Source organism: Macadamia integrifolia, chromosome 13 (assembly GCF_013358625.1).
Source record: "Macadamia integrifolia cultivar HAES 741 chromosome 13, SCU_Mint_v3, whole genome shotgun sequence".
In the NCBI taxonomy this organism is placed as follows: domain Eukaryota; kingdom Viridiplantae; phylum Streptophyta; class Magnoliopsida; order Proteales; family Proteaceae; genus Macadamia; species Macadamia integrifolia.
This window is the reverse complement of record NC_056569.1, coordinates 18,220,550-18,233,424: the sequence shown is the minus strand read 5'-3', so window position 1 is coordinate 18,233,424 and position 12,875 is coordinate 18,220,550. Positions and strand designations below refer to the sequence as shown.

Here is a 12,875-nt window from a genome sequence, read left to right as displayed (position 1 = left end):
ATTAGTACTTTGGTGAACCAAGAGATGACCAGCAGAGTCAAAAGTTGAATGGCAGTTGGAGGAATAACGCGGCTGACACATGGCTGCGTTCTCAGCCGCCCGATGCTTTTTTAAAGCAGTCCAGTGACTCCAGTCACTAGAGAGAATCTGAAACGCTGCGAGTCCTCCAGCCGTCGACTTCGACCTGAGCATCCCTGCTACTGGAGAGGATCTGAATCCAGTAATCCAGTATTAATTAAGAAGTCAAACATCTTTTTGGTCAAATTCAGATGTCAAACATCTTTTTGGTCAAATTTAGATGTCAAAATCTGACACCTTAATTTAATCATATAATATGCATGCTTTGTATGGCCCACAGTTTTACTCGTGTTTTTCCTTTTAGTAATATAGATTTATTTAAATTTTGAATCTTTTCATTAATTTGTTTAATGTTCTTTGACCCGTTGTAGAGTTAGATTTTGATTGGACTCAAATGTGGTAGTTGCTGTTAGGATTTCTTTTAATTTTTATTGGCAAGAAACTCTCCCTCCCTTTCATGTAGAATAAACTAGCAGACGGCACCAATGGGAGCATGAGATAGAGTGTCATATAGCAAGGGTAGGGGTCATTTCAAGCTGGGGAAAAGAAAAATAGATGTAGAGGGTGTTAGCTTACGGTGCACCATTGGTGTGCCTAGCCTTTTTCGTTTTTTCAATGATAGTTCTCATTTATAGAAAAAGTAGTACTAGTAGGTGGAGCAAATGAGGTGAGACTAATTTATAACTAATAGATTTTTTTTTGAAAAAAAATAAAAAAATAAAGAAAGAGTGCTCCATGGTAGTGATCATAACCCTCAAGCCAAAGCCCTCGTATGGCAAGGCAAAGCTTCTGTAGGACCAACATGCGGTTGTGGGCATTTTGACTCAAGCCCATAATTAACCAACTTAAGCAGTGATAGGGCAAGGGCTTCCTACCGCTAGTTATGCCCAGGACTAAGGATGACAATTACCCAATTAAGCATCCCCATTCAACCCCCACCAAAAAAAAAAAAAAAAAGATGGCACCCTATTAAGTTTTTAAGAAATAAACATAGTTTATGTATTTTTTGGGTTACATATTGCCTGGTAGAGCAGCATGAAACAATCCACTTAAGACCATCCCTTTGGCTTGGGAGTAGGCTTTGAAAATGTGAAAACGATTCCCACCAGACCATGTTAGTTTCAAGATTGGATCTGTTGCTCGATCACTTGGTCGTACGGGTGAACATTTAACACCTATCCCTTTTGTTTTCGAATGTATCCCTCTTAACCCATATAATGGCAGGAAGTGAGACAAGTGTTGGATGTTCACCTAAACGACCAGATGATCGTACAAGTAGCAGATCCATTCTCCTTAGTTCCTATTCATGAAACCATTTTCTACATTGTGATTGGTGTGGCATGGGAGTTTCCCTACAGTGTGGGAACTACTCCATTAAAAATGAAAGTTACTTTCACAATTGGGCAAGTGATCGCTACTTGCCTACCTGGTCACATGGTATTTGCATCATAATAGGGGGCCAATGAACATGCTCCCACAGACATCAAACATTGATGTGCTTTTTTCTTTTCATGAAGGGTAACGTGATAAATTCTCGTGCTCGTGTCTAGGCGCAGGAGCCATGCGATCGGTAACATTCTTTTTCCCTTAATATTATCTAAAAATCAAACGCGAAATTACTTTTTCGGTACAAGACTCTCTGAGTAGTTGCCAATTGGCATAGTCCATGTTTCTTCACACACATTTTTTATTATTATAAAAATAGAAAAGAATTCTCTGTCCAAGAGCGTAGCCCCTAAACAACGCATGGACCAATAGAAGTGCACGTGGAAGTATTAACAAATGTCTGGGGCCTTCACACACTGTGAGAAGGGTTGCGGGACCCAACCAAAGGCAAACGATTGTAATAGTAAAAATTCAATCCAAACCAGCCAAGACATCCTTGATTTGATTCCCTGTGTGAACATCAAATTTGAAGTTTCACCATACAACAAGACTTACTAGCATATTATCATTCAGGGCCCGTTTGTTTAGCGGAGACTTGATGGGGTGGGAGCAATGGGGTGGGACTTCTGACGCTTTTCCCACAAAAATGAGTAAAGTATGACCGTTAGGATGAAAGGGGTGGGAAAAGTATGGGATAGTTGTCAGTGTGGCAGGAAATCCTGTCTGTTACTTGTTTCTCCCAACCCTTTGGTTTCAAAATCCCACCAATTCGGTGGGACTTCTGGGAAAGACAAGGGAAAGACCAGACGATCGTCTCCAACAGCAGTAGGTTCTGCCCAAGCGCCTCCTTCAGCTCTGTTTTACTTTTCCCATCTAAGGTAAGAATGCATTTCTCCCAGTAGAGGTTAGATGCATTTCTCTTTCAGAGGGTTTTCTCCTCACAAAACCCTCTTTCACAGAATCATCTCTAACCTTTTTTTTTTTTTTGGTAGGAACTAGAGGTAAGCAAGCTACAACAATGGGATGATGCTTAGTTTTTTTCTCTCCTGGCAGAGGTAAAAAGTTTTCCTCTTTCCTAGCGTTTTTGCTCACAAAACCGTCTTCCACAGAGCCATCTCTAATTGTTTTTTTTTTTATAGGACACAGAGGTAAGAAGGCTACAACAGTTGGATAGTGCTCAGTTTTTTCTCCCCTGGCAGAGGTAAGAAGTTTCTCTCTTTATTTTTTTCCCCCTCACAAAACCCTCTTTTTATCTCAATTGATTCTTCCCTTTTGATTCCAGCAGTATGCAAATGGAAGTTCCATTTTTGTCATCACCTGATTCCTTTTATTCTTTTCATTTTTATCTTACAACCATCTATAAGTCTGTGTTTTCTTCTTTGTTTTATTTTAACACTTTTATTTAACTATGTAGTTCTTATGTAATGAACCACGTGAGTTCTTGTGAGTTTTATTGGTAGAAGGGAACAAATGGTTTAATTTGATAATTTTAGGCTGAAACCCCCTCTGAATGAATGGGATTTGGTGTTGGCTTCATGCTTGGTGAGAGTGTTGATCAACTGGTAACATGCTACTGTTATTTAGCTGAATGATCCACATGCTACTGTTATTTAGCTTCCTCTTTCTTTTGGTCCAAGTACATGCCATAAAGAGAAGCATTTGACTCTATTATTCCAAATTGTTTCCAAATCATTGAAAGGATAGTTAGGATCACAACCAGTCCATATAATAAGATGGATACCAAGTGGGGGTTTATTCTGTTATGGTGGTTCCTCTAGTTGGATTATATTATGTTGTTAACTTTCTCATAGATTGTGTTTTAATATGTTATTTTATATGGATCCTATAGATGACTCTTTATCATCTAATGACACAAAAGAAGCAAAAATCAGATGTGGGACTCAGATATGGATAGAACTTTGTTTGAGTTCTTGGATGTCCAAGTTGCAGAGGGCAATAAGTCCCAAATGGATTCAAGGATACAACATATTTGCAAGTAGCTCATGTTATTAATTCTACCCACATATTGAGTGTCAATAAAGAGAATATTCGAAATCGAGTAAAAAGTGTAAAGAAGGTCTATAGGACCCTCTATGCCATCATCAACACTTGTGGTTTTGGCTAGAATTCTGAACTCAAGCAGTGGACATACCATGAAGATAGCATGTGGAACTCCTACATATTAGTAAGTTGTGATATTTCTTACTAGTTTATATAAGATTAATAGAACTTGTGGTTCACTTATATTGTGCATTGACTCTTAATATACTTTATGTTGCAGAAGCACTCAGAAGCTAAGTACTACAAAAACTAGAAATTTGAGTTCTTTGATATTTGTGAGAACACTTTTTGTGAGGACATCGCAACTGGCTAATGGGCTCGAAATCGAAAGGCACGTGATAACAGCCAAAAGTCAATCAGAGGCAAGGGGTGGCAATCCAATGAACTTTGATGACAATGCCTTGGAGTCAAGCATGAATGTGGTAGGTGGGGGCTCACATGATCCAATGACATCACCTATTGGAGAAGGGCCTAGTAGAAATCGATTTACTCCAAGGCCAAAAAAACAAAAACAAAGTGTTGATTTTGATTAGCTAGCCACCATTGCTGAATGCATCAAGGATTTGGCAGCTACACTTCGAGAACCACCCAAGCAACCCAGCCCTTATCAGATGGATTTGACACCTATAGTCCATGCCATACGAGAGATCCCTGATATTTCTAATATCATAGGTAGTTGGTCTTTTGAATACTTGAATGCAAATCTAGTGCAAGCTAATATATTTATGTCATATGATGTCTCACACAAGGTAGACTTTCTTTGGAGGCATTGGCATTCACAAGACCCCAATGAGTAGAAGGGTTGTTCAGATTATGGCTATAGTCTTTTGCCTTTTTTGTGAACTCTTTACGCATATATTAGTTTAAAACTATGTAGTTAGAGCTCTAACTCTAGGTTGAAGAACTTCTTTCTGTTTAATTGTTTTAGAATGGAATGTTTGAGTGGGATGTACATTTTTTTAATGGTTTCTTATAGACTAATGATGTAATATTCTCAAACTTTTGAACAAATTATGGGCGAACTATATGCTCTCCATTTTGGAAGTTCTACTAGAGATTTGGATTCTTGATTTTTGTAAACTTTACTGTTGTTACTAAAATGTCTCTTCAACAATTATCTCCTTGGAGACATTCATACGCTTAATTGTTTACTTTAATGCTCACCAAATTGCATAGGGATCTTTATAATCGCCAGGGAAGGGACCCATCAGATTGAAGATATGAATGAAAATTAGACAAATAAAGAAGGAAAGGGCGCAGTGGATCAAGAGTTGCCCAGAAGGAACTAAATTCACTTGTTAAAGTGGATTTCTCTTTCTCATTTTGAATAATTTTTAGATCGGTTTTAGACTTTGGTGCTTACGAAAAGTGACATCTGAATCAACTCCCAACCAGAGAAGTTGGGTCTGTATCTCCTTGTTTGGGAATACTAACAACTGAGGTTTCGCCTGTGTAAACAGACATAAGGAACAATCTTTAGCCACACTTCATTTTGATATGTCACCAAAATATTTAACTACACTTCAAAGTACCGCAATCGAAAGAAATTGACAGGGGATGAACAAACTGCCTTCAAAGCTGTAGCCAGTAGTACCATGGTTTTGATAACAGAGATTTCAGGTCTCCAATAAAGAATTTGGAGATTCTTCAGGCTTGTTACAGTCCTTACAAGAGTTTCCCAGAAGGGACCTTGCCCCCACAAACACAGCACCCTCAATGGTCAAATTTCACATTTTATTTTTATTTTTTTGAGTGAAAATTAACACTAAAATTTTATTCACGGAAAAAACAAGTGAAATACAAAGCATACAGTACAACAAACTTCTATTTAAAATAAATAATAATATACAGTACCACAAACAAAAAGAAGGAACCACCATAGGTGTTTACAATGGGGTAATTGCCCAAATACAGTTACCCTTAATCTACTCACATTATCGGGGCTCTATTTCGGTGATCGACACTTCATTGACAGACAATGGTATCCACCTGCTTCTAGATTGAACTGATTTAGCTTCCTGTATTTTTCCCTTTCTATAAAGATGCCTGATTCCACTCTGCTTCGAACAGAAAATGCTGGTTGCGAGGGTAACTGGAGAGTAACTGAGTAGCTGTTCAACATGAGAACCACAGATGCCATATTGGGTCTGTCAGCTACATCATCCTGAACACACAATAACCCAATATGAATGCATCTCATAACGTCATTTCTTGAACAATTTTCTCTCATAATTGGATCAACCAACTCAAAGGCTGTTCCTTCATTCCAACGTCTCCATGCCTGCAGCAATTGTCGTACAAGTAATTAGGTTCCTCAGGGTTTAAGACAAACTGAAGGTCCTAATAATGGTCCAGTAGATGGTAGCAATCTACAGCAACAAAGGGAAATGGAGTGCAGCCTTCCATACTTACATAGCTTAAAAGGTCCTCAGCATAGTCTGTTTGATAGAAACTACTGTTTCTTCTTTCCACTTAGAATCTCCAAAACTAATACACCAAAGCTGAACACATCTGATTTGACTGAGAACTGCCCATGCATTGCATACTCCGGAGACATGTAACCACTGCAAGAAGTTATTATAAGAAAATCTAAGCACCTAAAGGTAACAATAGAGATTCTACTAGACTGCATTCACCCCAAATATTAGATGATATATATATATATATATATAGAGAGAGAGAGAGAGAGAGAGAGAGAGAGAGAGAGAGAGAGTCAACGCCCAAGCAAACATATTTCCACTTTAATTATGTCTCCTATCTGCCACATTTTAAGTCAATTGACAGAGGAATTCCTCCATTACTCTTTTATTTGCCTTTTCTTCCCCTTCCCTTTTCCTCACTCCCCTTCTTTTATAGGAATCCATTCCCTTATTTACTTGGCTGATTGCTATGAAATAGGAAAATGATAAAAACTCGATTCAGTTATGGAGAATCCAAATCAATCTTTCTCTCCCTCTCTCCTTGCCTCCTGTGTCAATACTGAACTTCCTATCCTGCAATGTCCCTCACCCTTCTCACTCTCTTTCCTGCTGCAAAAAAAATGCTGGGTGGAAAAAAGAAACAGATGGATGGTAAATAATCTGTAAGCCTTCTCATAAAGTGCTCTAAATAGTAAGCCTTCTCATGAAAGTGTTCTAAATATGAGCATGGAAGTAGGTTGGGAAAATAAAATGTCAGCAATGGAGGTCTTATGGTGCTTCTCTGTAGTTTCCCAAGAACAACAATATATTAGGCAAGATCAATCACTAAAAGCATTCAGTTTCTTAGGTTTAAGGCATTTTTTTTGAAATAATGAGGGATCTTATGATCAACATGAAAAATAGTGAAATCTTCAGTTTGTGCTTTTAAGCCCACAATTTTGACTAATGCTTAAATATATACACCGGTTCAAATCTTCAGCCAAAATTGGGTGGGTTGAGGCTTTAAGTCTAACCATGCGGCCAACGCGAAGGAATCATTGAAAGTATGTGCTTAAAAAGGGGACCATTCAAACTTTATCCCTTCAGCCAAATCCTTGCCATAAAATCAATGCAAGTACAAGAAAGAACCTGTTATTTAATATTTGACAAATTTTAACACTATTGTTGGAATTTTAAATGAACACAATTAGGACCTCATGTTCAAATCTTTTTTCTCACCTTCCCTTAGAATGCCGCCACCCCCCCCCCCCCTCTTCCTTAAGTGATTACGGGTCCTCCACCCTTCACCAAACCATTCAAGAGAGATCTATTGCATCAATTAATGTTAACTAGAACAAGACCATAAGATTGCATAAAGTATTGTCATCTTGATCACCTCATGGAGAAGGCAAGAAGCTAACCAAAAAACTTGTTTAGAGATTTATAACGTAAGAAAGAGAGCGGACATCCTGCTCTGTCAAGAAATTACAGTTAGGTTCCTAAACACTTCATGTAGTATGATCAATTACAGCAACACCAAGCATACTACAATCATTTAGTAGATGTTCTGCTTCAGTTGCATAAAATAAAAAAAAAAAGTGAAAAAAGTGCTTCAGTTGTCTAAGCTCCTTCCATCGATTCTCCTTTCTTTCTTGAATTTTCTGGGCGGATTAAGCATTGTCTAAGCTCCATCCAAAGGCCAAATACAAGTTCTTATAGCCTGTTTGCACTTCTGTGAACTGAGGCTCCTGACAAGCCCTTGCGGCAGCCTTATTTGATGGATTTCTGGGCTATCTTCACAGCTGCAGAACTTCCAGATTAGCAGGCCATGGAAGACCATCTTTTGCAAGATCAACAAGGTCCCCAGGAAGACCCTTCTATCTTGGCTGCTTGGCCAATAGAGGCCTATTTTCCAAGTTCTTGAAAAGTTTCCTTTTTCATGACCTAATCAAGAACTCTCAGATCTCAATCATTGGTCAAGGCCCAGATTTTTGGAGTTTATTAAGGCCATCATACAGCAGCTCCTATCAGGGTTTCAGCCCCATCTGAGTTTCCTCTTGTAAGTTATTGGTTATCTCTACAATTTACCTAAATTCTCCAGGTTCAGTTATTACTATTTTGTTCCTATTTTCAAAGTATTGTTTGGGGGTTAGATTTAGGATATTAAAAGATTATTTTGAGTGATACTTGAGTCTTAGCATCTGAATAGAGGTGCATGTTGCTGGACTCTATACCTATTCAATCCTAGCCGATTAGCCTATTTTGTGGGTTTCAGTTATTGGTTTGGGGAATCAATATTGTATTGTGATCAAAACTAGCAGTAAGGTATTGGACTTGTTTGTGCGTCCTATATGGGATACTCAGGATTTGATCTTACATTAGAGAGTGAGAAGGATGAGGGACATTGCATGATTGAAAGTTACAGTACCACAAGGGGAGGCAAGGAGAGGGAGAAAATTATTGATTCGGATTCTCCATATCTGAATCAAGTTTTCACCACTTTCCTATTTCATAGCAACCAGCCAGGAAAGGATGGGAGTGGATTCCTATAATAGAGGGGGAGAGAGAGGGAAAAGGAAGAAAAAAAAAAAGGCAAATAAAAGAGAAAGGGAGGAATTCCTCTGTCAATGAATATAACATGTGGCAGATAAGAGACATAATGGAAGATGACTTCCTCTCCCCTGCGGGATAGAGGATCCAGACTCGGATAATAGGGAGAGAAAAACAAGATAACCCAGCCTTACACCTTTATTTTTTTGTCTCTGTTATGGAAACTGACATCAGGTTGGCTAGTCAAACAGAGAGTACATCCTCATGTCAAGCATTAAAAGATTGGCTGAACCATCTTAACGAAAAAACCCCACCAGTTATTTTTCAGCTAGGTCTGACTGCTATGAAACTTCTCCAAATTTATGTCAGGTATCCCACACCAAACCATGCCACAATGAATCTCTTTAACTCTCTGCTCATGTGGAATAAGATACCATAGGTTGTTCACTTTATTGATTATGCATATAATTTTTCCTCACCAACCGTTGGAGGAGTCTACAACTACTAATCAACAATTTCTTATGAAAAAAAAAAATTATATTTATATATATATATATATATTCAATTAGAGTTTGATAAATTCGAATGCATCACAATGCAAGCCAACATTTCCTTCTAGGAAAAAAAAATTCTCTAATCATATTTAGAAGAAATAAGCTCTGAAACTTACCAAGTCCTAACTATTCTGTTTGTATTTTCTTGAGTCTGGTCCATGCCAAAAATTCTTGCTATCCCAAAGTCTGAAATCTTGAGATTCATTTCCTCATCTAACAAGATGTTGCTAGCTTTCAGATCTCTATGAATAATTCGAAGGCGGGAATCTTCATGAAGACCTCGAACAATCCCTCCTATGATCTTGTAACATCTCTGCCAATCTAACTGGACATATTGCTTAGGATCTGTGTTCATCCAAATGAAATGGAGAAACATAATTTAGGAATTGAACAAGTTTCCAAATAATTTATCATGAATGAATGGAGTGTGATACATCAGGCAAAAAAAAAAGAAAGGAAAAAGAAAGATTGGTGTGTGCTCAAAAGAGGTTGAAGAGTCATGAGTGCCAGTTTTAATTCCTTCCCCACTGCACAGAAAATTGGGATTTAATTCATGTAAAATCTCCATAACATGAGCAGAAACAATTCACACACACACACACACAGAACCAAATAGAAAGTAGTCAAGGCTTTTGTTGGGTACAAACTCATAGATGAGTATCTTTTCCTCTCCCTCTGAACAAAATCCCATGAGCCTGACCAGATTCCGGTGTTGAAGCTTTGCCACTAGCACAACCTCATTCTTGAATTCTTCTGCACCTTGCCCTGAGTTTCTTGAGAACCTCTTCACAGCAATTTCTTACCCATTAGGAAGTTTACCCTGAAGACAAATTATGAGTGATTAATAAACTTCCCAAGCTTCATGAGCAAATTACAGCCACCCTCAATTATTCCAAATTCACGAGTAATCAGATTCTCTATTCCATGGCACAATTAAATTTGGCATACAAGAATTCTAATTTGATTACTATATGTTTGCAATTTCTTTTCTACCTTGAAAACTTCACCAAATCCTCCTTCACCAATCTTATTTACATCTGCAAAGTTGTTCATGGCAGTAAGGACACTATTGAAATCAAATTGCAATGATTCTGCACTTTTGATTGTGCTCCCACCTATGCACAAGACATTAGGGGAAATAAATCAAGTTGACCTTTGAACAAAATGAATGAACTAATAAACCTCCCAATGACAGCAAGATATTAAGAAGAATTAGGCGTCATTGGCTTCTTTAGCCACTCAAAATAACAGAAGCAAGTTCATATTCAAACCTCACATCTGTTTATCCAGGGATCCAAGACCAAGTTGTAAAGTTCAAGGAGCCTGGCCACTGAACTTTGGATAATCAAGTCAAGTTTTTCTAAGTACATAAATACGCGAAAGCTTCTTACCATTTCCTTTGTCAGAACCTGCTTTTTCTTCCAAATTACCAAACAGTATAAGAGAACAGAGAAAAGAATCACTCCTGCCGCAGCAACCGGAACAACAATGGCAACTATATTCGTCGATGATTTTCCTTCTTTTTCTGCATAAAATTAGAGAGGGAGGGGGGGGGGCGGGGAGAGAATAATTGGTGTGGGTTCATATCTGATACTGTGCGATAAATACACTGCATCTTAGATTGTTTGATGAAGTTTTTAGAAGTAATTTTTTATTTCATGAAAAATTCCTCTATCTTAGGAGAAAAAGAAAATTCTAAACATGATCAAATGGGTCCATATAGGAAGAGGGTAGTTAAAAATCCTCTCTTTTTTTACAGTAATTTTAAGTACCCTCTTCCTCATGGGTGATGGTGGGAAACTGAATATCAAGTCCCCTGTTTTAGGATATCGAAGTGAACTGAAATCTTAATCTAATATCAGCTCCTTACAGTATAATTGAAATTTAAAAACTCAAGTAGCCTACCTGGACTGGTAGTGCTGTTATTTGGAGGGTGAGGGGTAGAAGAGCAGGGGAAGGAGACGATGCCAAAGCTGTAACCTGGTAGAAAAGGTACAACTCATACCTAATATTACAACTTGGATTGAGAACCCTTCCACCTTGCTTGCCGCTAGAGCAATTCGGGAGATCAGCAATGGCACCCACGAGGCAGCTGTTACAGTCGTTCCCTGATAAATCAGGGCTGCACTGCGCCAGACAATACAGATTCTGAAATTGCGTGAAAGTAGCTTCTTGAGTTGCGAATCTCTTTGAATCGGAAGCAGCTGCAGTGGTGGCCTTCTTCATATTATCTTCCACAAGCTGATCAAACCGAGTCACATTGAAGAGGCTCTGTGGGTTCGCCTTATTGAACCCATGGGATTCTGTGATGGTGGAGAAGAAGGAGTCATTGGAGTAGCGCAACATACACTCGTCGTACGAAATGTATCCGACTTTCTGGTCGGGACATTGCTCGGCAATCTTCTGAGAAGCGGCCTTAACGCAATTGCTATATCGTGGGTGACATCGCCTCCGCAAAAGTAGAGGCCGTAAAAGGCGTTGGGGCTCCGGCCAACGGCGGCGTTGCGGTAGGCGTTGTTGGAGTTGGAGGAGAGAGAAAAGAGGAGGGTATTGAAGTTGGAGTGGTAAGTACTGTTAGAGGCGTAGGGAGTTGTGTCAGAGCAAATGTTATTGAGGTGCAAAGTCCCCAGTCCTCAACCTCTTGTTGATTTCTTAGACGTTCATGCTCAAAAGTCAAATCCTCTATGCTGTTTTACTCGTTCTCCCCAGGGCCTTAAAATAAGCGAATTTTTTTTATTTCCTTTTGACGAAAAGTATTTGTCCTGTCAAAAGTATTACCACCATTTATTTTGTTCCCTCTGCTCGAATCGATTTCTTAAAGTTTCACATGTCGTTTAAAAAACAACTCCAGGGGTGGCTGGTGGCATATTTATAACTGATGGGCTCTTTTATTTCTTGCGTGATAGAGATGGCAGTTTAGATCTGTCTTGAAATGTCTTACTATTAACATTTGGAATTTTGTGTCAAAATCTTTCAAGACACTAAATCTAAATTATCGCCCCAGTAGAAGAATCAGATCTATTTAGAATATATTGCTGCATAGCTCTAGATCGCACGAACCTTCACAACACAAATTAGGGGCCAGCCCAAAGGAGACTCTGGGACTAGGCATCGATGCCCAAGTTAGATCCAAAGGTACTCATTCTTACATTTAGTATTCTGTCGATTGAGAGTCTTACCTGTAAGGTTGACTAAGCACCTCTTATATAGGTGATCTGGGTCTTTCTCATTGGTCGAGAGACTCAAACGTGTGTCCATAGGCCTTCCCCCCATTGGAGGGATTATCCTTCATTGCGGCTGACCTGGCTAGGATCATAACGATCAACTCAACTTGGGTTAGCTTCCTTCAATGGCTAACTTGACCAAGGTTAGATCTTCTAATGGCTAATTCAACCGTGGTGAGTCCAGGGTTAAGTAGCTTGGGGGTTAAGCAACCTTACCTGACCATGGGCAGTGACTAAGGGTTAGGTAATCGTCTAATCCAGGTTTGCTTTCTTGAGTAAGGTTACAAGAGTGGGGACCTCCCTTGGAAGTATGTCAGGATCTATTGCAAGGTGAGGAGCTTAGCTTAAACTTGTATTAACGACACTAGGGGGGTGCGACCACACGACCATTGGCTAGTCAACCAAGGTATATAGTATATCATATGCCCCCCACTCCTTGAGCTCCGAGAACGGGAGTTCGGGGAATACCCATGTGCTTATATGGTATATTAGAATCCAATAAAACTGTACATTGGTGGAGGTTCGATATATCTCAATTAGGCCCAATCATGCCTATTGTCATATCTCTAATCAACTCCAATATTGTGCTTTTCCGGCGTGTTCACACATCTCCTGCAACGTGA

The 12,875-nt window shown here is 39.0% G+C and overlaps 1 protein-coding gene, 1 long non-coding RNA gene and 1 pseudogene across 3 annotated transcripts; 1 reads left to right on the top strand and 2 right to left on the bottom strand.

Annotated features, from left to right (window-relative positions):
* The window catches only part of LOC122059062, a 20,983-nt pseudogene extending 9,819 nt beyond the window's left edge, over nucleotides 1-11,164 (bottom strand).
* LOC122059559 lies at nucleotides 2,130-4,573 on the top strand. Of its 2 annotated transcripts, none has more exons than XR_006134081.1 (5): nucleotides 2,130-2,342; nucleotides 2,457-2,519; nucleotides 2,604-2,665; nucleotides 3,314-3,649; nucleotides 3,749-4,573. It is a non-coding gene; the product is annotated as an uncharacterized LOC122059559 (long non-coding RNA). The 2 variants fall into 2 exon arrangements; XR_006134080.1 differs by having other exon boundaries at nucleotides 2,132-2,342; nucleotides 3,746-4,573.
* Nucleotides 10,577-11,699, bottom strand: LOC122059558 (cysteine-rich receptor-like protein kinase 25). The gene has a single exon (XM_042622411.1). It carries the CDS (start codon nucleotides 11,372-11,374, stop codon nucleotides 10,913-10,915), a length of 462 nt encoding a protein of 153 aa, XP_042478345.1. The 5' UTR covers nucleotides 11,375-11,699; the 3' UTR covers nucleotides 10,577-10,912.
* Nucleotides 11,700-12,875: the final 1,176 nt, after the last annotated feature.

What these genes read in the sequence shown, in the direction of transcription:
- LOC122059558 (XM_042622411.1), bottom strand. Translation starts at nt 11,374, where the DNA reads ATGTTGCGCTACTCCAATGACTCCTTCTTCTCCACCATCACAGAATCC.